Below are 25,994 nucleotides of genomic sequence, written 5' to 3' on the forward strand. Positions count from 1 at the left end.
CCGGGGTACAAACTCCCTTCTCTTCATGATTTCAGAGGCCGGCTTCTTCAAGATGAAAAGCGTGACTGCACCCAAAGATTGGAGGATTTTAGGGCATCATGGGCACAAACAGGATGCACTGTTATGTCAGATGGTTGGACTGACCAAAAGGGGAGAACCCTTATAAACTTCTTGGTTAGTTGTCCCTTGGGGACTATGTTTATCAAATCTGTTGATGCAACTCATCAAATCAAAGATGCAAAAAATTTATGTGATTTGCTGGATGTGTTTATTTTGGAGGTGGGTGCAGAAAATGTTGTCCAAGTCATAACGGACAACGCTGCAAATTATGTTGCTGCTGGTAGATTGCTTATGGACAGGCATCCTACTTTATTTTGGACACCTTGTGCTGCCCATTGTATTGATTTGATGTTAGAGGACATAGGGAAAATTCCCTTTGTCAAAGAGGCTGTTGACTCATCAAAAACCATCACAAAATTTATTTACAATCAGACATCTGTGCTTAGCTTGATGAGAAAATGCACCAACAACAAAGAGTTGGTGCGCCCCGCCATTACACGGTTTGCGACGAGTTTCATATCTCTTCAATCCCTCTTGAATTCTATGTGGGATTTGAAGAGAATGTTTGTTTCAGAGGAGTGGCGTTCTTCGCCAATGAGCCGCAAACCAGAAGGAGAGGCCGTCTGCAGACTTGTTTCATACCAAGAAGACTTCTGGGCGGGAGTGCAGGAGGTGTGCGCTGTCACAGAACCTTTGGTAAAGGTTCTTCGGTTGGTAGATGGTGAGAAGCCCGCAATGGGCTATTTGTATGAAGCCATGGATAGGGCCAAAGAAGCCATTCGGTCCTACTATGATGACAAGGGAGATGATGGGTTCCAGAGACAACTCCTTCTATGGAAGGTCATTGATGAGCGATGGAACAACACACTCCATCGTCCCATTCATGCTGCTGGCCTTTTCCTGAACCCTGCATTTTCTTATGCATGTGGGTTTAATTTTGATGTTGAGGTCGTGGAAGGATTATTAACCTGTGTCCAGAAGATGGTGAAAACTCCAGAAGAACGTATGGAGGTCTCTAGACAAATTGAGCAATATAAGTTGTCAGGTGGCACATTTGGCTTTGAGATGGCTATCAATGATAGGACGGTTAAAATCCCAGGTATTTTTTAGTTTGTAGTATGTACTTTGTAACTTTGTTTCAAATTTCATTGTTTCTTCAAATTCCATTTTTTTCTTATGTTTATTTAAAATTTTCTTTGTAATTTTGTTGTAGACGCATGGTGGAAGATGTATGGTGGCAGAGTACCCCTTTTGCAAAATCTTGCCGTGCGCATCCTCAGCCAAACATGCAGCTCCTCGGGATGTGAGCGCAATTGGAGTGTATTTGAAAAAATACACAACAAGAAGCGCAATAGGTTAACACTTAAACATTTAAAATATTGCAAATTTCCAAATAAATTTTTGAATTCATTAAAGTTTTAAACAATATTTTTTTTATAATATTAATTATTAATTTATTATTTCATGAACTTTGTACAGGTTGGAGTCCCATAGACTTAATGACATGGTCTATGTCTACTACAATCTTCGATTGTGGGTGAAACAACTAGAGAAGACACCTGATACGGAAGCCATCTCATTGGATGGGATTGACACCACTGCTGAATGGAGGGTTGAGACCGAGAGGCCTCTCATGGATCCCACTGAGGATTGGTTAGTGCAGGATGAGGGGGAGGAGGAGGGGGAGGAGGAGGAGGAGGAGGAGCAGGAGCAGGAGCAGGAGCAGGAGGAGGAGGAGTTGGAGGAGCAGGAGGAGGAGGTGACACCGCCTACCCGGGCTACCCGGGCTACCACTACCACCAGTAGAGGACGTGGTCTCCGTCCACCTCAGCCTCTTGTAGCTGCTACTACTAGTTCTTCAGCTTCTAGAGCACGTCAGACTCCACTGCCATTTCCACCACCACAGGCACCAGCTTCTACATCTAGAGGGAAAGAGAAAGCTGTGCCATATTCTCGCAAGAGGGGCAGAGGAAATCAATAGGATTAGACTTTCATTTTATTGTATATGACATTATGACATGATGAGATACATTATCATATTTTTTGTTGATATTTTGAGGCTGAGTTGGACTTGGGACTCAGGACTTACTATTCAGGACATGATTCAATGTTATGTGTGATTTTAGCGCTAGAAATGATATTGAACATCTTATATATTAGTTTTTTTATCATATTTATGTGTCAATGTATTTATTTTATGTTGTAGATGGTTTAGATATTAAAAAAATTGAAAAAAAATGAAAAAAAATGAATATTTTTGTGCCAAACGATTTTTTCCGATTTTTTCCCGATTTTTTCCCGATTTTAACGATTTTTCCGATTTTTTCCCGGCGCCGATTAAATCCCGATCGCGATGTGTGCAACATTGCTACAACCTTCCCAGCTTCCAGAACGTCTACATCAGCAACAAGGTCAACAGCAGCAGGTCAACCGGGTGACGAGGCTAGTAAATTGGTCAAAGCAATGGAAGATATGTCCATTCAGACCACAGAAATGAACAAGCTAAAAGAAAATATGACCAGTCTAGAGACTGACTATAAGCTTGCACAGATTATGCACAAAGAAGAAGTGCAGAAATCAACCAGGATGAATGAGAGAATAAAAAGCTTGGAGAAGGAATTGACTTTGAAGGAACCCCTTGGCTAGGCTAAGGAACAATTATGGGCCAATATCATTGACTTTGTCAATGATATTTGGCCATCCATTCAAGTAATTTTTGAACATATTGATTTAGTGAAAGAGGCTACAGAAGCCATATAGAGAATGAAAACAGAACTGGGAGACATGCCAGAGGAAGCCCCAAGGATCATTCACTTCCTTAACTCCAAAAACAAGTATGAATTATAGGAGCTGGAGATACCTGATAGGACAGGTACAATATTAGAAGTAAAAAGGGAGAAATTTAATGCTAAACCTGGAATATAAGTGCCAAACCATGCAACTGGCTATAGATAGATTCATGGCTAAATTTGGAGTTTTGAGGCAAAAGGGTTTGCCAGATCCCTTAGTAATAAATGATAAATTAATGCTGCAGGAGGAGTACAACAGAAGAATTAGAGAAGTGGCTAGAGATCAGGTAAATACTTCATCTATGAAGGGGATGCTTACTGGCAAGGTCCTATACTAGACTTTTGAGAACTTGTTTTACCTCCAGCGTGAGGTAAAACACCTTTTTGTGAATAAGCCCACTTTTGCCAAGTACACAGAGGCAGATGAAATTTATAGGAAAATGATAAATATCCAATTGGGAGAAACATGGGAGAAATTGAATGACTTACAGTAGAAATACACAGTCAAAATATAAAATATACAGTAAAAGTGAAAACAACACAGTAAAAGGATAATGATAGATCAACCAGGTAAAATAGTATCAGTTGAAAGATCAAAGTGAAAAGAACATCTAGCGTGAAAATCAACAGCAAGGCAGAGAATAAAAGGCAAAATATCAAAGCTTAAAGACAACACAACCTAATAAACAGGGACAGCATACAGCAGTTGAACATCTGTCTCTATCTTCTTGCATGAAGATATTTCTTTCTCCTAGAATAATTCCCAAGACAGTTTGGGATATTTTGTAAATTATTTTTGTATAAATACTTCATAATTCGAAGTATTGAGTGTGGATTGCTATACATTTGTAGAGTTATTTTGATCATCAAACCTAAGGGTTATTGTACCAACTTTTCATGTTAGCAGACTGGACTAAGTAATAAAGAGATTGCATTACAGGATTCATGTGTTGAGCTATTACAGTGAAGTATTTTCTTTGTCAAATTTGTTATTTTCTTATGTTTTTCATAAACTTAAATGTTATCTAAAGTTGAATGAATTAACTGGAAATTTATCTCAGAATTTGTTTAAGTACACTTTGTTTTGAACAATTGATCATTTCTATGTTTTCTTCTGATATTCGGATCTGAGAATCCTTAATTTCTCTCCCATCCTGGTTGACTTCTTTCACTTTCTTCATAATCTGGCCTAAGGAACCTTTAATTGCTCCTTGGATCCGATTGAAAGCCACTTCACCATCCAACATTGAGATCTGAAGTAACTCAACTATCTTGCCCGGTAGACATTGTTTTTAGAACTTGATCCAATCCTGTTTGCTTGACATTTGACCCCATAGCCCAATGGTAAAAGACATCCCTCTTTTCATCTAAGTAAGTGATCCCACTACCAAATCCAAAACAAAACCCAAGTACAATCATAAGTAGTCTAAAATCAAATAACTAAACAAAGTTAAATCATAAAGAGAGAGCCCTTTTTGAGAATTAAGAAGGCTAGATCCTAATCTCCAAAGTAGGTTTGTGGTTACCTCTAATCATTCCTTTCTTGTCAACTCTAGAGAAATATTGGAGTGATAACAGATCCTGGAAAAAGCATGACTTGAAAGAGGTAGCTGTATGAAGGATAACCAAATGTGGACTAAAATATCACTTTTCGAGGAAGAAAAAGGATGACATAACTGCTGGTTCAACACTATGGGAAGTGATGTAGAAGATGGCCTATGCCCTACGAAGAAGTTATGAAGAAGAAAGGCTCCATGATAACATGATGATGCTATATATAGAGGGCTCTGTGAGGTTCAAAGAAAGCTCGCACGTGTGATGATGATGATAGAGCCCTGAGAGCTACTATCATAGTAGCTGATGGTTTTCTCCCTAGTTGAGAGGGAGTGACAGATATGGTTCTTTGCTTCATGTCTCATGCACTAGATTAGGACTAACAATCGTAAGTCTTAGTGAAGGCCATGAAAAGAGAATGGCATCCAGAGGATTGGGTAAGCATCTGAGGTAGATACTCCTTGAGGATTTGGAATCTGAGAAATGAAGTACTGTGATGACTGATACTCTTTTAGGATGAGGTGGGGCATTTGATAGGTAAGAGTAGTCGACGAGGAAATTACTTGAGGATGTGTAAATCCAAGACAAAAATGGTCCTAGAAGGACATACCTTGTGAACATTCGGATGGGGTATTTGCCTTAAGAGGTAGTGTGGTGTCCCACGTAAAACCTCCCAGCATTGTGCTCTGATCTATTGAGAGATGGAGCGTGTTAGTCAAGGCTTTGCTATGTTGACAATGCTGGTTGTATATTGATCATAATGTTGATGCTTAAGATGGCTTACCAATCCGACTCTTCTTATGAGAATGTTTCAATGAAAGTACTGTCCTTGTACCTGTGGTCATTTATGAATACCTCCCTAGTTAAGAGGGAGTGTTGAAATGTAACTAGTGTCAGTCTTCATAAATTATACTTGAGTCATGACTTGATGTAATTATTGATGTACTTGTCAAAAGAAAAAGAAAAGAAAAATTTATTTGTAAAAGAAAATTATTATTATTGAAATGGGTTTCTTGCCCATCATGTTGTGGTCCTAGGTCAAAGCACCCATTGAGTGCTCTAGGGGTCTTGTTGACAAGTCAAAAGGTCAAAGTCATGATGTACTAGCCCCTAGAGGGCTCATGTAACAAAGAAGGAAAATTATTATTGTAAAATGTGATGTCTAGAAGCCTCTAAGGGATGAGTCGGCCAACTCTCTTCATGTTGGCCCAAGGAGGCCTAATTCGCTCTTTTGAAAGCCTATATAAAGAGGAACCTCACCTCATTTGTGAGACATCAATCAAGTGATATATCTCTTTTCTAGTGAAGTCTGGGCAAGGAAGAAAGAAGGAGAGCGAAATTCTCTTGGAAGCTAGTGAAGTTCTTTGGAGACCAACAAATTGGTTAAGGAAGGAAATCTCTGTTCCTGCTGCCCACACCTGTGAGTTTTGGAGGAGAACCTAGGGTTTCCTCAATCTTGTTTTGCAGAGAAGTCTAAGGGTTTCACTGGGTCATCTCTTGGAAGGTTTGGTCTTGGGTCAAGGTCAAGGTCTTGGAAATCTTCATTGAAATTCTATAAGAAGAGATTTTTGTGGGTTTTCTTGTGTTTGCATTTTGATCTTCTCATTGGCATTTGTCTTGATAATGATTATAATGTCCTAATATATATATCACAAGAAAATTTCAAGTATTAAATACAAATCAAATTTAAAATAACTCTATCTACTTTGCCCTAGATTTCTCAACAGAGGTAAGCCTTACCTCTGCTGAAGATGACATCATAACCCTTGTCCTCAAGGGTAGCTATTGAAACAAGGTTTTGCTTCAAGCTTGGAACATAGAGGACATCTTTGAGATGGAGAGAGCTACTTGAATCCCTCTCAAAACTGATAGTACCAAATCCCCTAGTTGTGTACATGCCATAATCTCCTAGCTCAATCTAAAATTGCATGTGCTTCTCCTCCAAGTGGCTGAAATACTCTTTGTTCTTGGTCACGTGAAAGGATGCTCTCGAATCAATATACCATTTATCTGCGGTGTGATGAGCTTGCCATGCAAGCTATCAATGAGAAATCTTTCTCGAATTAGGCAGAAAACACATCTACCTCCATTGATGTAGCTACATGATCCTCACTGGACTCTTTCTGATTAGGACACTTAGTGGCATAGTGTCCGTACTCATGGTAATGGAAGCACTTGATCTTGCTTAGATCCTTCTTCTTCTTGTCCTTTTCACTGGACTCTGCCTCTCCTTGGCCCTTCTTGCCCTTGGCTTTACTACGTTTGCCTGCCAAGGCAAAGTTCTCGTCCTTCTCTAGATTTCTTCTTGAATGCAGTCTCTCCATAACATGGTCTTCATTAGTTTAACTACAGAACGAGGTGGTAGTTAGCAATTTAGTTAGAGCAAGTTAGCTTTCAGTCTTGAATGAAGGGAGGAGTACACTTCTATCTGGTCCCTTATTTCTATTGCTGCAGAAATGGGTTGGCAGATCCATTAGATGGATGTGAAGACCGCATTTCTGAACGGAGTTATAGAGGAGGAGGTGTATGTTGAGCAGCCACAGGGCTTTGAGGTACTTGGGCGGGAGACCCATGTATGCCAGTTGAGGCGAGCACTCTACGGACTTAAGCAAGCTCAAGAGCTTGGTATTCGAGGATTGATACTTACTTGCAGCAGATGGGTTTCACGAAGAGTGATGCAGATCTGAACCTATACTACATTGTTGTAGGGGATGATCCGCTCATTCTTGTGTTGTATGTTGATGACTTGTTCATTACTGGGGCAGAAAGACTGATTAGTGGTTGCAAGGAGGATCTTGCTATGGACTTTGAGATGAAGGACATTGGGCTGATGCATTACTTTTTGGGGCTTGAGGTGTGGCAAGAGGAGGGGCATATCTTTCTAGGGTAGGGGAAATATGCTGTGGATGTGTTGAGCAGATTTCACATGGCAGAGTATAGACCCATGCCTACACCTATGATCACCAACTGGAAGAAGCTTCATGCTTCAGATTCTAGTTTGGTGGATCCCACATTTTATAGGCAGCTTATTGGGGCCTTGATGTATCTGGTCAACATTAGGCCAAATATATGCTTTGTAGCGAATACACTTAGCTAGTTCATGGTTGAGCCCAGGAAGGTGCATTGGGTAGCTGCAAAGCACATTCTTCGCTACGTGCAGGGGACACTTGATTATGGCTTGGACTATAGGCGGGGAGATGGAGTGAGGTTGGTAGGTTACACAGATTCAGATTGGGCAGGCTGCGCTTCTGACAAGAAAAGCACTTCAGGGTGTTGCTTCGGATTGGGTTCGGTAGTTGTGTTGTGGTTCAGTCGAAAGCAAAAGTCAGTTGCTTTGAGCTCTTCTGAGGTTGAGTATATGGTTGATAGTTAGGCTAGTTGTGAGGGCTTTTGGCTTCGCAAGTTGTTGTATGGCCTATTTGATCAAGAGTTGAGACTAACGGTTATTCACTGTGATAATCAGAGTTGCATTAAACTCACGGACAATCCAGTGTTTCATGACAGGTCAAAACACATTGACATCAGATATGACTTCATTGGGGACTATGTTCAGAAGGGGGCAGTGAAGCTGGAGTATATATCAACAGATGAGCAGGTGGCCGATGTTCTCACGAAGTCCTTGCCAAGAGGCAAGCATGTCCATTTCAGGGACAAAATGGGTGTGGTGAGAAACACTTTCCTTAGTAGGAGGGAGTGTTGATTTTTAATGTACCTTGGACAAGTGGTTTCCCATGGGTTAGTCTCTACCTAGGGAAAAGTGTCCAAAATAATTCTCTTCGGAAGTGAGAATTTATAAAGTGAAAGTGACTTTATAAGTGGTAAAGTCAATGTTAATTTATAAATTGAAAAGTGACTTTAGACATAAAGTACAATGTGGGTACTTTATTTAATGGGTGAGTTAAAAAATAGAATGTGAGAATCAAATGCACATTTATTCTCATCCCTTGATCTAATTGAATCTGAGCCACATTAGATTTTAGGGTTACCCAAAAGTTATTTAGAGAAACAAAAGGGGGAAAAGAAAAGAGAGACTGCATTCATTCTTCATGAGCAGATTGGAGAAAGGAGGTTGTTTTGAAGGAAAAATTTGTTGCAGCAAGCTGAAGGAGTGATTTCTGGGCATGGAAATCAAGGCATAGAAGATAACAGAGGGTACAATACGAACAACATTGAATGCTGTGAGTTGCACGTCGTTCAAGAGAAGTTTTTTGATTTTTTTTTGAAAAATATCCTTACAGTGGTATAAAAATCCGTACAATTCGTACAGAGTCCGTACAATACAGTTCGTACAGTCATGTCGGTACAGTACATATATTCAGCTTCAAGTGGGGCACAAAAATCGAGGCAAAGTGGGCACAATTTTCAAGGAGTTTTGGGCTGAAGAGATAAGTTGTATTTTGTTGTTTTGTTTTGTCTGCGAATGTATTTTTCCTCAACTTGAAAGATAAATAAATTTGAAGAGCTCTCTAACAGGTTTTCCCTAGAGAAGATTGAAGGGGTTTTGCCTGGGTCAAAGTTGACAAAAATCTGTGTATTTTTATGTGTGTAGCTGGTCTGGTTATATCCATATTTATTTTCAGCATGCGTTGACAATCCCATTTGTTTTAATCTGAAAATTTCATTTCTAGAATTCTATATGTTGAATGTATGTTCATGGGAAAGGGCATTTAACTGAATGGGAGTGATAAGGTGAAATTAAAACCGGGTTGGGATTGCAGGAAACTTTTTTAAGTCATCAAATTTCAACATCTCCATGGATTCCTAGGATGAAGTAGAACATGAGGCTTTGAAGGAAGAACATTCAAGTTCTATAGAAAGTCCTGAAGAGCTAGAAGGGCCTTGTAAACCAGTGGAACAATTGTTGTTCCAGAGATCATAATGAGACCAACATGTCTTAGATCTACATTGGAAGAAGTAGAAGGACATGCAACTCTTGATGGAACATCTAGAGAAGTTAAGAAACCTAAAAGGTTTTCTAGCTATGCAGCTCTCATGACTAACTTGATTGATGCAGAGCCTTCCACTTATGAAGAAGCAACTAGCCAACAAGTGTGGAAGGAAGCCATGAATGAAGAATATCAATCTATCATGAAGAATGATGTCTAGGAGATTGTGCCAAGGCTGGAAGGGAAGTCAGTGGTGACTTCCAAGTGGATATACAAGATCAAGCATGTTGCAGATGGAAGTATTGACAAATACAAGGCATGATTCGTGGCTAGAGGGTTCTCCCAGAAAGAGGGAGAAGATTATGATGAGACCTTTGCTCCAGTTGCTAGGTACACCTCCATTAGATCCATTATTTCTCTTGCTGCTTCATTGGGATGGAATTTACATCAGATGGATGTGAAGACTGCTTTCCTCAATGGTGTGATTGAGGAAGAGGTGTACATAGAGCAACCTCAAGGCTTTGACACGAGGGAATCTCATGTTTGTAGGTTAAAGAAGGCCTTGTATGGACTCAAGCAAGCTCCAAGAGCTTGGTATGCTCATATTGACAACTATCTGATGAGATTGGGATTTACCAAGAGCGATGTCGATCCAAACCTTATTTTAAGGTTGTGAAGAATGCACTTGTGATCCTATTGCTATATGTTGATGATTTGTTTTTGACAGGTGCTGAGCCTCTTATTATTCAATGTAAGAAGTAGTTGGCTTTTGAATTTGATATGAAGGATCTTGGGTTGATGCATTATTACTTGGGATTGGAAGTATGACAAAAACTTGGCGAAGTCTTCCTTGGTCAAGGAAAGTATGTAATTGATATCCTTTAGAAGTTTGGCATGATGGACTGTAAATCCATGGCTACTCCCATGGTGATTAACTTGAAGAAGTTATGAGGCTCTGAATCCAATTTGGTAGATCCATTTATATACTATTGGTTGATTGGTTTGTTGATGTATTTGGTTAAACACCAGGTCGGGCATATGCTTTGTTGTTAACACGTTGAGCTAGCTTCAGGGGGACTTGAGACGTGGGCATTGGATTGTAGCAAAGCACATTTTGAGATATCTACATGGTACTGTGAACTATGGTTTGAGATATGTTGCAAACAAGGATGTACAACTTTAGGGATATACAGATGCTAACTGGGCAAGAAGTGTTGATGATAGGAAGAGCACTTTAGGAGTATGCTTCATTTTAGGCTACGCTATGATATCTTGGATGAGCAGGAAGCAAAGATCTGTTGCACTCAACACTGCATAAGCATAATATATTAACAAATGAAGCGTGTACATAAGTAGTGTGGCTTTGAAAGTTTTTTGCATGAGTTTTTCAACCAAGAGTTGGAACGGACAGTGATATACTGTGATAGTCAAAGTTGTGTGAAGCTTTCAGAGAATCCTACGTTCCATGACAGGTCGAAGCATACTGAGATCAAGTACCACTACATCTATGACATGGTATAGAGTACAGCGATAAGGCTCGAGCACATCTCCACTGATGAGTGGAAAACTGATGTTCTAATGAAACCGTTGCCCAGAGAGAAGTTTGTGTACTTTAGAGATAAGCTGCAGCTTGTGGAGACTACCCTTCTCGTTGAGAGTAAGTGCTGAGTTGATACCAGCATGGATCGACATTCTCCTGATAGGGTGAATGGTTCGAGAGGCCCTAGGTGCTCATTAGGAAGGATGAGTGAGTGCCTCTTGGAGGAGACCCGATTATTCACCATGGAAGGTTGAGTAAGGTCTAGACTCGATCACACACTAGGAAAGGGTGCAGGGAGGTCTGTCAGTATTTGGACCCGATCACACCAAGAAGGGTGTAGTGAGATCTTGGACCTGATCACGCACTAGTGAAGGGTGTAGTGAGGTCTATCAGCATCTGGACCCGGTCACACACCAGGTAGGGTGTAGTGTGTGAAAATTTCTGAATCTAGAAACAGAAATCCTGTTGCAGTGACTGATTTAACATCTCCTACTTGTTATTTCATTCAACAAGTTATCTAATTACATAAACATTGATGTAAACACTACTGCAATCTATATTGACATACATATCTTAAACTGAAGCAATAATTGAGACACACACAAGGGACACCGTTATTTTTGGACAGCAACGTCCCTGAAAAACCCAATGCGGGAAAACTGGTGCAACAGATAGAGGGTTTTATATTATTAAGCAAGCAGAATCTGATTTCAACAGGTTACTTCTCACACCGACAAACCTTACAGAGAAATCATGACAGCAAGAAATACATACAAGGGTTTACCTCGTCCCCAAGCCCCGGCTGATCCGATGAGCGATCTAGCACCCTCCCAACAAATACTGTGCAGTCCCTACGCAATCACTGCGTGGGCCTGCGTCCTGCCTCTAGAGGACTGCGTCACCCCAACTACTGGATCGATTTGCTGGATGAAGACTGTCGTTCAACCCTCCTGGCTCAGAACTTCGCTTCCCCAGCAAAATCTCGGACTATAGACGACACTCTGCACTGCCACTGCGTGAGCCCCTCCTGGATTGCATAAGCTCTGCATGAGCCCCTCCTAGGCTGTGTAGGCCTCTGCGCTGTCTTCCTATCGCTCAAGTTGCCTCTCTGCCACATACTCTTTGGCTCGAAACTTACTTTCTGATCCAAATCTCTGCTTCTGCCCCTCTCACTGCAACAAATCACTGGTTCGATTCTCTCAGCAAACTATGCCCCAGAAAATCGAACTGACTGATCAATATGCTCACTCGGTGTATCTCCAACTGACCCTCAAGCCTCCTCTTATACTTTTCCTGTTGATGAATCAACGACCGAGATTAAGTCTCTAATCAACAGCTAAGATTAAATTAGACTTGATCCTCGTCTCTTAGAAGCTTCTCACCCATATTTTCATTAATACCCATTAATATTTTTATTTTCCTAAGTTTAGACTTAGGAACCCCATTAAAAATATTAATTATTTTAATAAAATGCAATTTGGGTGGAATTTCACCAAACGATTTTTGGGTCTTGGAGATCTCATGTGTTCTAGCCCTTCCACAAAATTTCGGAGCTAGAGCACATCCTATGCTACCCAAAATCAACACTCCCTCTTAGTGAGGAATGTGCTCTAACAATACTTCCCGGCAGAAGTACCACACTGATCCACGACATCAGTCCTCTGCATTGCTGATGCTCGGCATGTTGCCTTTCATCCACTGCGCTACTGCAATCTGTACTGCTGCCCATGACACTGCCACTGTCACTGATACATTTGTACTGCAACTCCCTCTCAATATGCTACATCATGCTGCCTATAGCATTGCCATTGCTAACTGCTGAATTGCAACTCAGTTGCTGAGAAGTAAGCAATTGAAAAGCTACCCAAAAGCTGACATGCTGGTTAGTCGGGATGTCCTTGGATGCTGAAGCTACCTTTGCTGCTAATCTATGTTGACCCTTTGATGCTACTGCGCTTCTATTGTATCTGCTATGTGCCTCCCGCACTGCTGCAACACTCTACTACGCTGCTTCAGACTTGGGCACTCTAGCTCTTCCACTGTTGCTCCATCATTCCTTGCACCAACTGACTCCCGTCATTCTGCTACTGTCATTAAGGGCTCCCATAGCCGTATGTGTTCCAAGAGTTTGGGCACCTCAAGGATCCTACCCCACCTATAGTCCTCCCGACTATAACTCAATATTGCCCCACCTCTTCTCTAGAGGTGCATGAGCACTCATGGCGCAATCATCATCATCGCCCTCTTTGTCAGCTTGCACTGGAGCAGCCTTTGAGTCAGACTTCTCTTCCTTGCCCTTCTTCTGAGGGCACTGAGTGGCGAAATGACCCAGTTCTCCACATTTGAAGCATCTGACTTTGGATATATCTTTCTTTTTCCTCTTTTGCTGCCCTTGCTGTCCCACTGATGTGAGAGCTGCATCCTCCTCTTCCTCCTTCTTGGCTCTGATCCCTTTGTCGTTGCTTCCCGCCTTGGTCAACCGTTTGATCTCTTCCCGTCAAAGAGCAACCCACATCTTCTCCCAACTGGGGAGAGAAGCCCTGCCCAAGATGCTTTGGACAAAGGTTTCCCAGTCTTCAGTGACTGCATTCAGGGCAATCCTAACCATGAATTCAGGATCTGGTGTAGACCCTATGGAAGTTAGCTGGTCTCGGATCCCTTGCAACCTGAGAAGGAAGGGATCGATTTCTTCTCCCTTTTGCATCTGATACTGTCTCAGCTAACTCTCAAGCAACATCTTCCGTTGAACGGAAGTTCCCTCGTACAAAGTGGTCAAGGCCTCCCACATTTCCCTTGCTGTGTCCTTCTCAGCAATATGTGGGATCACATGATCCTTGACCTCGTCTAAGATCATGCACTTCGCTTTTGCCTGAGCCTCCTCGTACTTCTTGAGAGGATCAACATCAACTGGAACAACAACTGTCTTCAAGGCATAATCCTTGATGCGATTTTTGTCCAAAACTGCCAGGATCCTGGCCTTCCAAATGACAAAGTTGGATGCTCCATCCAACCTGTCTTGATCCCTCAGTCCATTAACTGCCATCTCTGCTCAAATGAGTGTCGAACAAGTTCTCTTCTCCCTCTTTCGCTGCTGCTTCAACAAAACTCGGATCTGGATTTCTTTGGCGCTAGAAATCCTCTAAGAACAAGCTTCCTCTGAAATTCGATTTCCTTCACGAAAATCCTTCTGCCAACAACTATCGAACCACCCCTCTGATCTCTTTTTGCTGCTGCTTAGCAACTTCGATCTAGATTTCTTTGGCAAGAAATCTATCAAGGCAGTGACTCCCTCTACCTCGGTTCCGTCTCCTTAGACATTGTTTTGCAACAAAAGCAACAACGTCCCACCAGCACCATAGATCTGATCTGCACTGCTCCTACTGCCCCGACAATGGACGGATCTGAGCCCCTCAGGCTCTGCACAATCGCTATGTGAGCTAGATCGGCTTCTTCCGGCCACTGTGTCACTGCTTCTCGGTCCAAAAAGTTGATGTGGTTTTGCGTGAGCCAGATCTGTCCCTCTTAGTCTCTGCGCTGATCCATAGAGCTGACGCAGTCACTACTCATCTTGGCTAACGCGTCACCTTGTCCTGGCTCAGAAAGATGATGCAGGCATTGCGTGAGCTTCTGCGTCACTCCTCTTGCACTGCGTCACCCCTTCAGTGCTTCTCTGGCTTTGGAACAACGCTGTCACTTGAGACAACTGCCTCTCTGCAACAGATCTGCTGGATCTTCTCGGCTGATGGCTGCAGTGTCCCTATGATCTGCAATCGCTCTGATACAATGTAAAAATTTCTGAATCTAGAAACATAAGTCCTGTTGTAGTGACTAGTTTAACATCTCCTACTTGTTATTTCATTCAACAAGTTATTTAATTACATAAACATTGATGTAAACACTACTGCAATTTATACTAACATACAGATCATAAACTGAAGCAATAATTGAGACACACACAAGGGGCACCGTTACTTTTGGACAACACATCCCCGTAAAAACCCAATGCGGGAAAACCGATGTAGCAGATAGAGGGTTTTATATTATTAAGCAAGCAGAATCTGAGTACAACAGGTTGCCTCTCACACCGGCAAACCTTACAAAGAAATCACGACAACAAGAAATACATACGAGGGTTTACCTTGTCCCCAAGCCTCGACTAATTCGATGAGCGATCTAGCACCCTCCCAACAAATATTGCGCAGTCCCTACGCAATCACTACGTGGGCTTGTGTCCTGTGTCTGGAGGACTGCGTCACCCCAACCGCTGGATCGATTTGCTGGATGAAGACTGTCATTCAACTCTCCCGGCTCAAAACTTCGCTTCCCCAGCGAAATCTCGGACTATAGACGACACTCTGCATTGCTACTGCGTGAGCCCCTCCTGAATTGCGTAAGCTCTGCGTGAGCCCCTCTTGGGCTGCATAGGCCTCTGCGCTGTCTTCCTGTCGCTCAAGCTGCCTCTCTGCCACGTACTCTTTGGCTCAGAACTTATTTTTCTGATCCAAATTTCTGCTTTTGCCCCTCACTAGAACAAATCACTGGTTCGATTCTCTCAACAAACCGTGCCCCAAAAAATCGAACTGATTGATCAATATGCTCACTCGGTGTATCTCCAACTGACCCTCAAGCCTCCTCTTATACTTTTCCTGTTGATGAATCAACGACCGAGATTAAGTCTCTAATCAACGACTAAGATTAAATTAGACTTGATCCTCGTCTCTTAGAAGCTTCTCACCCATATTTTCATTAATACCCATTAATATTTTTATTTTCCTAAGTTTAGACTTAGGAACCCCATTAAAAATATTAATTATTTTAATAAAATACAATCTGGGTGGAATTTCACCAAACGATTTCTGGGTCTTGGAGATCTCATGTGTTCTAGCCCCTCCACAAAATTTCGGAGCTAGAGCACATCCGATGCTACCCAAAATCAACATAGTGAGGTCCTTCAACATCTAGACTCGATCACCAACTAGGGAGGGTTGAGTGAGGTCTTGGCCTAGAGTGCTCGTAAGGAAGGATGAGTGAGTGCTTGCTAGTTAAGATCTCGACATTTTTGGCCTAGTGAGAGGCCTTGGGATTTGAGGACTGATCACTCTAGAGGAGTGAGGTCTTGATATGCTAATGATATGCCATGGGTTTGGTATTGCCCCAGATATGGCCACTAGCAGATATTGATGGTAGATGATGATGCTGATGATGATCTGATACAACCTTTTCTCTAGCGAAATTTGTCAACTTCAGAACATCTATGACAGTGATTATGAATACCACCCTAGTTAAGAGGGAGTGTTGAATTTGTAACTATGGTCGGTCTTCATAATGTATATTTGGCCACTTGATGTATTTGTATTGATTATTATAAAGCATATTTTAAATGTTAGAATCAAAAGAAAATATATTTTGAGTCAAAGTCCTATTGCGACTTTTAAAAGAAGAAAATTTGAATTTTGAAATTGAAATTTTTGGCTCCAAGTTTGTTAAGTCAACCTCCCTCCAAGTCAAGTTGGCCTAGGGCAAAAGACACACCCATTCGACCCAATGGATCACTATGTAAAGGTAGCTCGATCTCATTCTCTTGGCACTAATTCACACTTCCTCAAGGAGACATTTTCTGGGCATCTTAACGAAGATCAAGAAGGACAAGGAGGACGAAAAAGAAGACAAATTACATCTCTTTCTCTCTCTCTCAAGCTTGCACATGTGGATAGATTCTCTCTCTTCTGGTTCACAGTTTTTTTTGGGTAGTTCTATTGCAGGGACTGAAATTTTGGGTAGTTGTTGGCTGAAATTTTGGGGTAACTGGCAGTTCCAAGAGGGCCGAAATTCTGGATGTGAGGCTTGACTTGGAGGGGTTGACTAGGTTTGACCATAGGTCTAGGTGTGTCTCTTGTTGATCAGAAGAATTTCTCTATTGAAAAAGGTTGTTGGGTTTTTTCCCTTGGTGGGCTTTCCTAGGATAAATATTTTCTTCCCTTTGTGCATTGTGTTTTCTACTGTTCTTTTATGGTTGAATTTCTGAAGTATAATTGTTGGATGATATATTGGAATAATTTAAAAGAAGATCAACATCAAAAGTAATTATCAGTATTTTAGAAATATTATGCTAGTCTATGTTGCACTTAGAAAATCAACATATACTTGGAGAGTGTTGAAGCAAAATTTTTGGATCTGACTTTGAAGAGGGGCAAAACTGAAGTTGTTTGAATGTTGTTGTAATTGGGCCATTGTCCTTAGTACGAGAGCCCAAGAAGATCTTATTTTACCTTTTATTCTATTGGGGGGCAGGTTGGTGCTAGGGAAGGAAGTTGTATCTTCCTTTAAGAGGTTGTCACCTACTTCTAGTGGGAGTTGGTAAATCTTAGGGTTGTAGCTGGTAAACCGGAACTTGTAGCTTCTTATATATATATATATATATATCTTATATTCATTTGTATGTGATGTTATTGGTTAATTGTTTTGATACTTAAATTATTGAAATTACGAAATATTGATTCACCGTCTCGCTCAGTATTTCCAACAATTGGTATCAGAGCAGGTTATCCTCCAACAGTCTAATCAGTGAAGGGAAGATCGTGAGCTGATATGGAAATGGAAGGCATCTCTTCAAGAATAATTTGGGTGTTTGATGGAAACGATTATCCACTATGGAGAAGTTGCATGGAAACCTACTTGAAGGTTGTAGGAGTGGATGTTTGGCTTTCCATCCTAAATGGTTACAAAGTTCCTAAAAATCCTCCTATTGATCTTGATCTTGATGTTTAACTGAAATTCAAAAGCTCTTCATACCATCATGGGTGGTTTGTTAGGAATGATTAATTCCAAGGTGATGACATGTACCACGGCCAAATACGTTTGGGATAAACTTAAAACTTTGTATGAAGGTTATGATAAAGTCAAGCAGGTCAAACTTCGAAGGTATAGAGCTTAGTTTGAAAATCTGAAAATAGATGAAAAAGATAAAGTTGTCAACTCCATTAGAGGATTAGGAGAAAAACTTGAAGATCCTTTGGCATACCAAAGGTCTTGAGATTGCTTCCCTTGAAATACAATTCCTAGGTATCTGCAATAGAAGAAACCAAGGACTTGACCAATATGACAATTGAAGAATTACATGGCACTCTTACAACATACGAAATGAGAATAGATACAAAAGAAGGATCATCAACCAAAGAAGAAGCTTTTAAAGCCACACAAAAGACAAGAAATAAAGAACTCAAGAATCGAAGGAACCCCAGATGATGATTCAAATGTAGAAGAAGCAAATTTCATGAGGGGGCTAAAAAGGGGTACTGGCAAACACAAAGGTAAGTTACCTTTTAAATGTTTCGAGTGTGGAAGAATAGGTCATTATGTTAAGAGATGTCCTTTTAAGGAAAATAAAAGCTTTCACAAGAAAAATCTTTATTCTAAAGAGGACAACAACTCTTCAGAAGAAAGTGATACAGAAGAACCCGATGCAAGAGAAGTTTTCTTCATAACCCAAGAGAATCAAGATAATGATCATGGTGACAAAGAAGTCAATGATTTAGATAATGAAAAACCAAATAAGAGATTAGGTTCTTTTTGGGGACTCGGAAAAGATTCAGAGATCGAACAGGAAGATGAATATTTTCAAGAAAAGTTGAAGAATAGTGAAAAGGAAAATGCCTTGCTTAGAAATAAAAATAGAGAATTGAGAAACTTTCTTGAAAAGCGTGATGAGGAAATTGTCTCTTTAAAAGTTCATCTTGAAGAAGCAAAAAGAATTGAGGAAGTGATGAAGATCCAGATGAAGAAGAATGAAGAAGAGTGTAAGAAGCTTGAAGAGGAAGTTGTAACATTGAAAGCTGAAGTTGATAAGCTTAACAAGAACTTGAACAACTCACTAGTGTTGGATAACATTCTTAGCTGTCAAAGATCTCCAAGAGATAAAACAGGTCTTGGTTATGAAGGCACATCTTCAAGCAAGGAAGGCACAAGCTCCAAGCCCTTGAAGGAAGAAATTAAAAGGGAATTTCGAAACGCTGCCACTTCAGAATCAACAATGGTTTGAACCTCCTCCAAGACAAAACAACTTCACAAGGTCATTCTACCCTCCCAGGTATGAAAATATTTTTCTTGGTCGTTGTTACTCTTGCGGAAATTTTGGGCATAAAGCAATCCATTGTAAAATCAATAGAAGATACAATTATGCAAGAAGCAAGAATGATTACAGAAGGAATAAATCAAGAAATATTCATGTTTATAACTGTTGTCAACCAAAGTGTACACCCATGGTGCAACGCTTAGAGCAGGGGCTGTCACCTATTCCTTGCTCACTCTGTTTAAGCTCTCTCCTAGACAATCTATAAGGGGTAGTCCCTAAAGATAAACGAAAGAGGAAAAATTGTTGGACGAAGAAGTTCTAGGAGACTAAAGGTAAGGCAATTACTTCTTTAGATAACTTGATTTGAAGTTAATTGGCTAGTGTGATTATTAATGAGCACTGTAAGAGTTAAAAATAGATTCAATTAGATCAATATGACAATTAATGAGGTTGTAAAAGTGAGAGACCAGTGCCTTAATAACAATGCTCAAATACAAATTAAAGTACTTGCAAATAACAATACAATATCAAGTTGTAAGATAGGCAATGCTGCAAAAACGTGTTAGTACAAGAAATTAAGAGATTAAAACAATTGAAAATATAAATAAGACTTGAACTTCAAGTAAAGATGATATTCAAGAGACAATAAACTTGAAAATAACAACTAAAACAATGTAAGATTTGCAAGTATGAAATAGGCTCTCAATCCCATTTGCAATAATCAGTTGAAATGCAAAATGATGATGTTAGAAGAGTGAATGCAAAATCTACCTATTTGAGATTCAAGATCTTGGTTAATGTTAATTATATGCCTATTCTAAGGTGAAGGCCTTCTCTTCAATTATCGAAGCTAGTCTTAGAACAAGGTTATTGGGAGAAGTGCTGGAGAAGGAGGCCAAGGCCTCATTAATGATACCTACCCAGGACTTCTAGCAACCCAAGTGCCTCCATTCCTACAAGGGCTTGGCCGCAAGAGAACTGCAAGGTCACTCGTTTTAACTGTTGTCTAAGGGTCAAGCTTCTTGAATTGGATACAAAGAAGGTTGTCCTATCTTTCTATCAACCAAGCTTATGCTTGGAGGTAAATTTTAAGAATGCAAATTTAGATCTAAGATGCAAATGCAAATGCTTCAATGAGATCCAATTACAACAAGATGCTTCAGTAAAGGAAAAGCCAATCCACTTATAATCTTAAAGCACAAGATGATTAGCTTACAACAATGATTAAATGAAGCAAATAGAATAGTACTCAATGAAACAATAGAAGAGATGCAATTAGATCATATGTTAGAAACAATAGCTTAAATGCCTTTAGTTATAGTGCTTATTAAGATGTTCTCCACTTATGTTATTATGACAATTAAAAGAAGTGAGATTTATATGTTAAAAGCACATTAGAAAATGGCAAATGAGATTGCTACCAGTGATTAGAAAAATTGCTACCAATCTACTATGCAAATGAGATTAGGGACAAGAGAAAATGACAATGAAATCCAATTAGCTAGAAGAAAGCAAGGAAAAGAGGTTAGTAATCAGATCTAAAGCTAAAGCAAAGAGAAGCTAAGCTAAGAGATCCTCCCTTTTAAACAAGGAGGGGGATACCAAGGGATTGAATCCCAAGCCCCCTTCAAGTAAGAAGATCACTTTATTATTAATGTTACAATGACGAAATAACCCTTTAGATAGTGAGAAGGGCTCTTCAATAATCTTGACGAGACTACAAAGATAATTAGAACTTACAACAACCAATTGCTCCTAAAGCATCAATATATCAAGAAGAGGTTACAAGCCAATAGATGATGAACTTCAACGGCAAACGACTTGCTCCCAAGCCTCTAGAAACCCACAACATTGATGAATATAACCCTCAAAGCTCATGTCCTTGTCAAGGAAAGGCCATAAAAATTTTAATAAATTTTTTATTATAACTGCAAATTTTTCAATTCTTTAACCTCTTGAAAAACTCTAATAACCCTCAAAATGAAATCGTTTCAGATTTGAAAGGGTATCTGATCTTCTTCAAGTCCTTGGCTTGGAGAAAGAGGCCTCTCAAGGCCTGCAGCTAGTCTCCAAAAATAGTCTCTAAGGATGAGCCCCAAAAGGCTAGCTCCTAGCCAAGAAAATAGATGTATAAATCCTTGAAAATGTGAACGATTTCTCAGCAAACAAGAAAGGGTTAGCCATAAAATATTTGAAGCAAATTGAGGCACTAAAGGCCTTGCGGCTAAGCCAAAAATGAGCCAAGAAGTCAACGACTAGCCCAAATAAATATAAATAAAAACTTGAGCCCAAAAATGTGTATCTGATCTAGAAAATTGGAACCCGAGTTAGATTTGGAAAGAAAAAATTTGAGAAACAATCCAAAAAATTATTTACAAAAATTATAAGTGGAAACCGTTGCAAATAAAATCGACTTTGGTGTGAGGAAGGGTCTCAAAGCCAGTTCGGCTTCCCTAAAAGAATTTCAGTGAGATCCAAGCTACAAAAAAATTGAATTCTCCCTTTTGAAAGGCCTAGAGATGGCTTATAGGCTTGCGACCCTGAAGAGAGAGGGCTAAGATGCTATACGACCCTACAAAAGATGTTCTTTGCACTGAAACCCTAGCTGCTAGGCTAGATGAGGGTATAACCTCCCAAAAAAAATTCGTTTCTCTTTGATTCATTGGGCTAATCCACCTGCAAACAAAATAAAAAATAAAACCCTCGTCCCTTTCTTCAGATCTGCAAGAGAACAAAAGAAAAATGTCAATAGATATATACAGGGTGGACAAATATATATAAGAGTTAGAGGAAAATATATACAAGATCTATTTACAAATTTACAAGAACAAGCTCTTCAATAGCAAATCTATTCATTTAAAGCTCTAAAAATAATTTGGAAGATTTAAAGATAGATAAAATTTGATCTAGAGCAAATGGCAAGAAAACCCCTTTTCTTATTTCGAATGATAAGTCTTCAGATGACCCACTATGGGTTCCTCAGCTTCTATGCCCTGAATAGTTGGTTAATTCAACCGAGAATGTCCCCAAGTATCCAAGATCTGATCAACAATATTATTTTCTACACACTTGAAAAGTATTTGTTAGATCCATAGAGATTTGGATAACACAGTGGAAGAGGAGTCTAAGGGTTTAACCGAAAACCAATAGATCTACTCATCCTAAAGTGTTTCTCCAAATCTAAACAATGATGCAAGATAACTATACACCAATGAATCTTCAAGAGCTAATGGAAATAACAATTAAAACATTAGTAGAACATGAAGCACAATAGATCAGAAAGATATTACCATATAACTGAAGAATAACACCATAGCTTTGCCCCAAAGACTTTATTTTCTTGCTCAGATTTTTTGTTGTTGTTGTTTTTATTGGTTTGTTTTTTTGTTTCTTTATTATAATATTACAAAAGTAGCAGAGCTTCACTTAGCCAAGAGCTCAAGATTTTATCATGATACAAATGAGGAGCTTAGAGCTTCCTTATATAGAAAAATGAGAGTGTGAGAGCCTCCAAGTGGAAAAAACGACTAGTTGACTTGATCCATGGCTTGATCTTCCTCAAAATAATTCGAACCCTTGATTATTGCTGCATAGATCCATAGAAAAATTCGACTTCCTTGATTGATGAGCTGGATGGACCAATCTTTGACCCTGGAGTGGTTTTGGACCACTAGAATATCTTCAAAAATATTTTTCTTGAAATTCCCTCATTCAAAATAACCACCTAGACCAAAAATTTGATTTCCCATGAGAATTTATTTTTCTTCTTGCCTGACGAATTTTTTGTGGGACTTTTCTGCCTTGGAAATGAGACTTTTCTCAACTTTCAATTTAATCCCTTCTTTGGAAAGTGCACATTCCCTTTTTAATTATTTTTCCACCTAGAGAAATAATTGTTTTCTCTCATTTTAATTTTTGACCAATTTCTAGCTAATTATTTTACCATTTTTGCCAGAAAATAAAAATAATGACTCTAGAGGGGTTTACACATATATTTCCACCCTCAAAGTGTGTCTAAATAGAAAGTTTAGGCATTGAGGTATAAATTTCAGTACTCACACCCCCTAGAACCTCTATAGACAACACTTTTTTACATCTTTACATAAAATATTACATGAAAATCCCATTTTAGAAGGGGAATTTTGACAATAAAAATATGACCTCTAGATTCAACCAAATTCCACATCACTTTACAGATGATCTAGTATGATAATTTACATAGACTCTATACACTAGGACTCACCTAAGACCTCACCATTGAGCCCCACTCTAGCTTTGGGGCATGCTCGGGAGAAAAACTCTACCAATTATAAATGTTTAAAAACACAAATAATTGGCGGAGGGAAAAAAATCCCTAGAGTGAAACTCTTTGGTAAAAATCATAGGCTTATCTAGATGTTTTACACGACTTTATAAACATACTAGAATCATTTTTACACAATGGCCTGCCGAGCTGCAAAATTTAGATTACATTATGATGACCAGAAGCTGCGCGATGATGATGAAATTTGGAAAATTTCTGATTGTTCTGCATTGAACTCTGCTCAAGGGGTAGTTGACACTGAGTAGTCAACAATACCAATAGAAACTACAATCCATTTGAGCCACTAATGAATCAAAATATTGTGTGCTACAAATGCAATAATCTTGGTGACAAGGCACATGATTACAGGGTTGAAATTGCTGCTCCAATCATAAAGACAGAAAAGCCAGCTATGAAATGGGAAAGGAAAAAGAAGGAATATTGCAACTTAGCATTGATTGTTGAAGATAAAGAAGATGAATGGTACATAGACAGCAGATGCTCGACACATATGACTGTAGATAAAAACAAATTTGTCAGCCTAAAAGAAAAGGGTGACAATGTTGCATTTGGAGACAACTCTTTTGTCAAGATAATTGGAAAAGGTGTAGCAAGTCTTGGAAGTGAACATATGAAAGCACAAAATGTTTTGCTAGTTAAGGATTTGAAGCACAATCTTCTCAGTGTTGGCAAGATGTGTGATCAAGGGTATAATCTCTTGTTTGACTCTCAGAAGTGCGAAATCAAAGAAGATTAAAAAAGATTGGTTGCAACAACCACATGAAGACCAAACAACATATATATTCTAGACCAAGTAGAGCAGAATAAAATTGCGGCCAAGCAAAAGAATTGTAGGAACGACAAAGAAGGAAAGGATAAGAAGACAAAAGTCATGCTGAGTGCCATATGTTCAGCAGGAGCAGCCGCAAAGACATGAGTCACCCTTTGCCATTGATGTCAAAGGGTGAAAGGAAATGCAGCATGAAGACGGAGGAAGTGAAGCATTGAGATAGGGGGAGCATGAGTGTTGACATCAATGACAAAGGGGGAAATTGTTAGAAGAATTTGTCATTGATGTCAAGGGTGAATGGGCCCACACTTGGTTTGGTAAATTGCATGCGAAGGTTAATATTTTTAGATACAAGGACCTCCTAGAGTGGTATCCCTTGTCATTCTGTTTTGTTTGATAGGTGGCACATTTCACGGGTCCTCCTGGTTGGAGAGGATAATTTTAGAAGATTGATTCCCCAAATGAATGGGTTTTTGCATCAGATCATGCCCTATTAATTTATGGCTTCAGTATTTCATTGCAAACCCTTCAAGAAAGTCAAAACTATTGACCAAAATCCTTGTGTCCTAATCAACTTGAAAGAAGATGACATGGAAGTCAAAAATTGATTTTTTAAGTATCCTAAACCTCCCCTAAACTCGTCGCATTCATCTCCACCAAGTCCGCTTCAAATATAGTCATGTCTGTTCACAAAAATATAATGTTGGCTCCAGCAAAAGCCACAACATTTCATTGGGCAGGTCGGCCCCAAACTTGGCTCTCCCATCCACTTTATATTACCTCAGCCATGGGCAATTAAGGCAAGCAAATTCGGTGGTCTGAGACAAAAAGAAGAAATCCGAGACAAAAATATCCAAGGCCTTGTGCTTAAACGAGAATCTGAAGGAAGGCAAATTAAAGAAGCATTTTTTTGGATTCTGGTTTCTTTGGTTTAGGGTTATGGTTATTGGCAATTTCTTGATCGGTTTTGGGGAAAAGCTTGTCTACTTTAGGAGCAGATGTCGACCTCTCCCACAGCCTGTATCTCAGCCCATTTTTTGGAAAAACTTGGCCTAGATTATAGCAACAATTCGCTGCCTAATTCGGCCTGTGGTTCGGCCTGAAGGACAGACCAAGATCTGTGATTCGGTCCTGTTGAAGAGGCTCGGGCCTGTGGAAATTCGGGCCTGAGGAAAGCAGATAACTCAGACTCCTGTGATAGATTCAGGGTCTGAAATTTGGGTCCTCCCGTGGACATTTGGCCCTGTGGAAGAGAGTATTTCGGCCTTACATTGCAACCTCTTTTGTGACAGACTTAATGCTGTTCTTGTCCTCTGTTTTCAGGGCTCTTTTGGAGACATTCTGAAGCATAATTTGAAGACAGTATATCAGCTTATTGGAGCCATCTTGAAGCTTATTAAAGAAGATTTTGAGCTGGACTTCCTAAGCATTCTTAAGCCTTCCTTGTTGCAGCCTTGGAGAAAAATTTGAAGCCTTCTTTGAAGCTGTATTGGAGCAGACTTGAAGAAGATCTTGAAGATCTTTTGGAATAAATTTTGAAGCATTCTTGAAGCCATCTTTGTAGCAGACTTGAAGCAAATTTGGAGGCCTTATTTTGAGCAGACTTGGAGAGTGTTGAAGCAGACTTTTTGCCTCTGGGTTTGAAGAGGGTCTGAACTGAAGTTGTTTGAGTATTGTTGTAATTAGGCCATTGTCCCTGGTATGGGAGCCCAAGAAGATATTATTTTGCCTTTTATTGTATAGGGTAGCAGGGTGGTGCTGGGTAAGGAAGTTGTGGTTTCCTTCAGGGGGTTGTCGCCTCTTTCCAGTGGGAGCTGGTAAATCTTGGGGTTGTAGCCCTTCCAATCGTAGCTGGTAAACCAGAGGTTGTAGCTTTTCCTTTGGAATATAAAGATATTGTTTGTGTGTGTGTGTCTATATATATATGTGTGTGTCTTTTGTTCATTTGATGCGATGTTATTGGTTAATTGTTTTGATACTTAAATTGTTGAAATTTATGAA

At 39.8% G+C, this 25,994-nt stretch overlaps 2 protein-coding genes across 4 annotated transcripts in view; both read left to right on the forward strand.

Annotated features, from left to right (window-relative positions):
* The window catches only part of LOC149186356 (uncharacterized), a 191,771-nt gene that overhangs the window by 20,766 nt on the left and 145,011 nt on the right, over positions 1 to 25,994 (forward strand). The window lies entirely within an intron of this gene.
* Positions 501 to 18,867, forward strand: LOC149186357 (uncharacterized). Its single transcript, XM_089409311.1, has 4 exons — positions 501 to 1,159; positions 1,274 to 1,415; positions 1,540 to 1,819; positions 18,208 to 18,867. Exons 1-4 carry the CDS (start codon positions 511 to 513, stop codon positions 18,865 to 18,867), a joined length of 1,731 nt encoding a protein of 576 aa, XP_089265437.1. The 5' UTR covers positions 501 to 510.

This window comes from Pinus tabuliformis, chromosome 3_1 (genome assembly GCF_031772625.1).
Source record: "Pinus tabuliformis cultivar Carrire ecotype Pingquan chromosome 3_1, CPIR1, whole genome shotgun sequence".
Classification (NCBI taxonomy): domain Eukaryota; kingdom Viridiplantae; phylum Streptophyta; class Pinopsida; order Pinales; family Pinaceae; genus Pinus; species Pinus tabuliformis.

Coding starts and splice junctions, on each gene's coding strand:
- LOC149186357 (XM_089409311.1), top strand. CDS start 511: ATGAGAAAATGCACCAACAACAAAGAGTTGGTGCGCCCCGCCATTACA. Junction 1,160..1,273: donor TAGGACGGTTAAAATCCCAG/GTATTTTTTAGT, acceptor ATTTTGTTGTAG/ACGCATGGTGGAAGATGTAT. Junction 1,416..1,539: donor CACAACAAGAAGCGCAATAG/GTTAACACTTAA, acceptor AACTTTGTACAG/GTTGGAGTCCCATAGACTTA.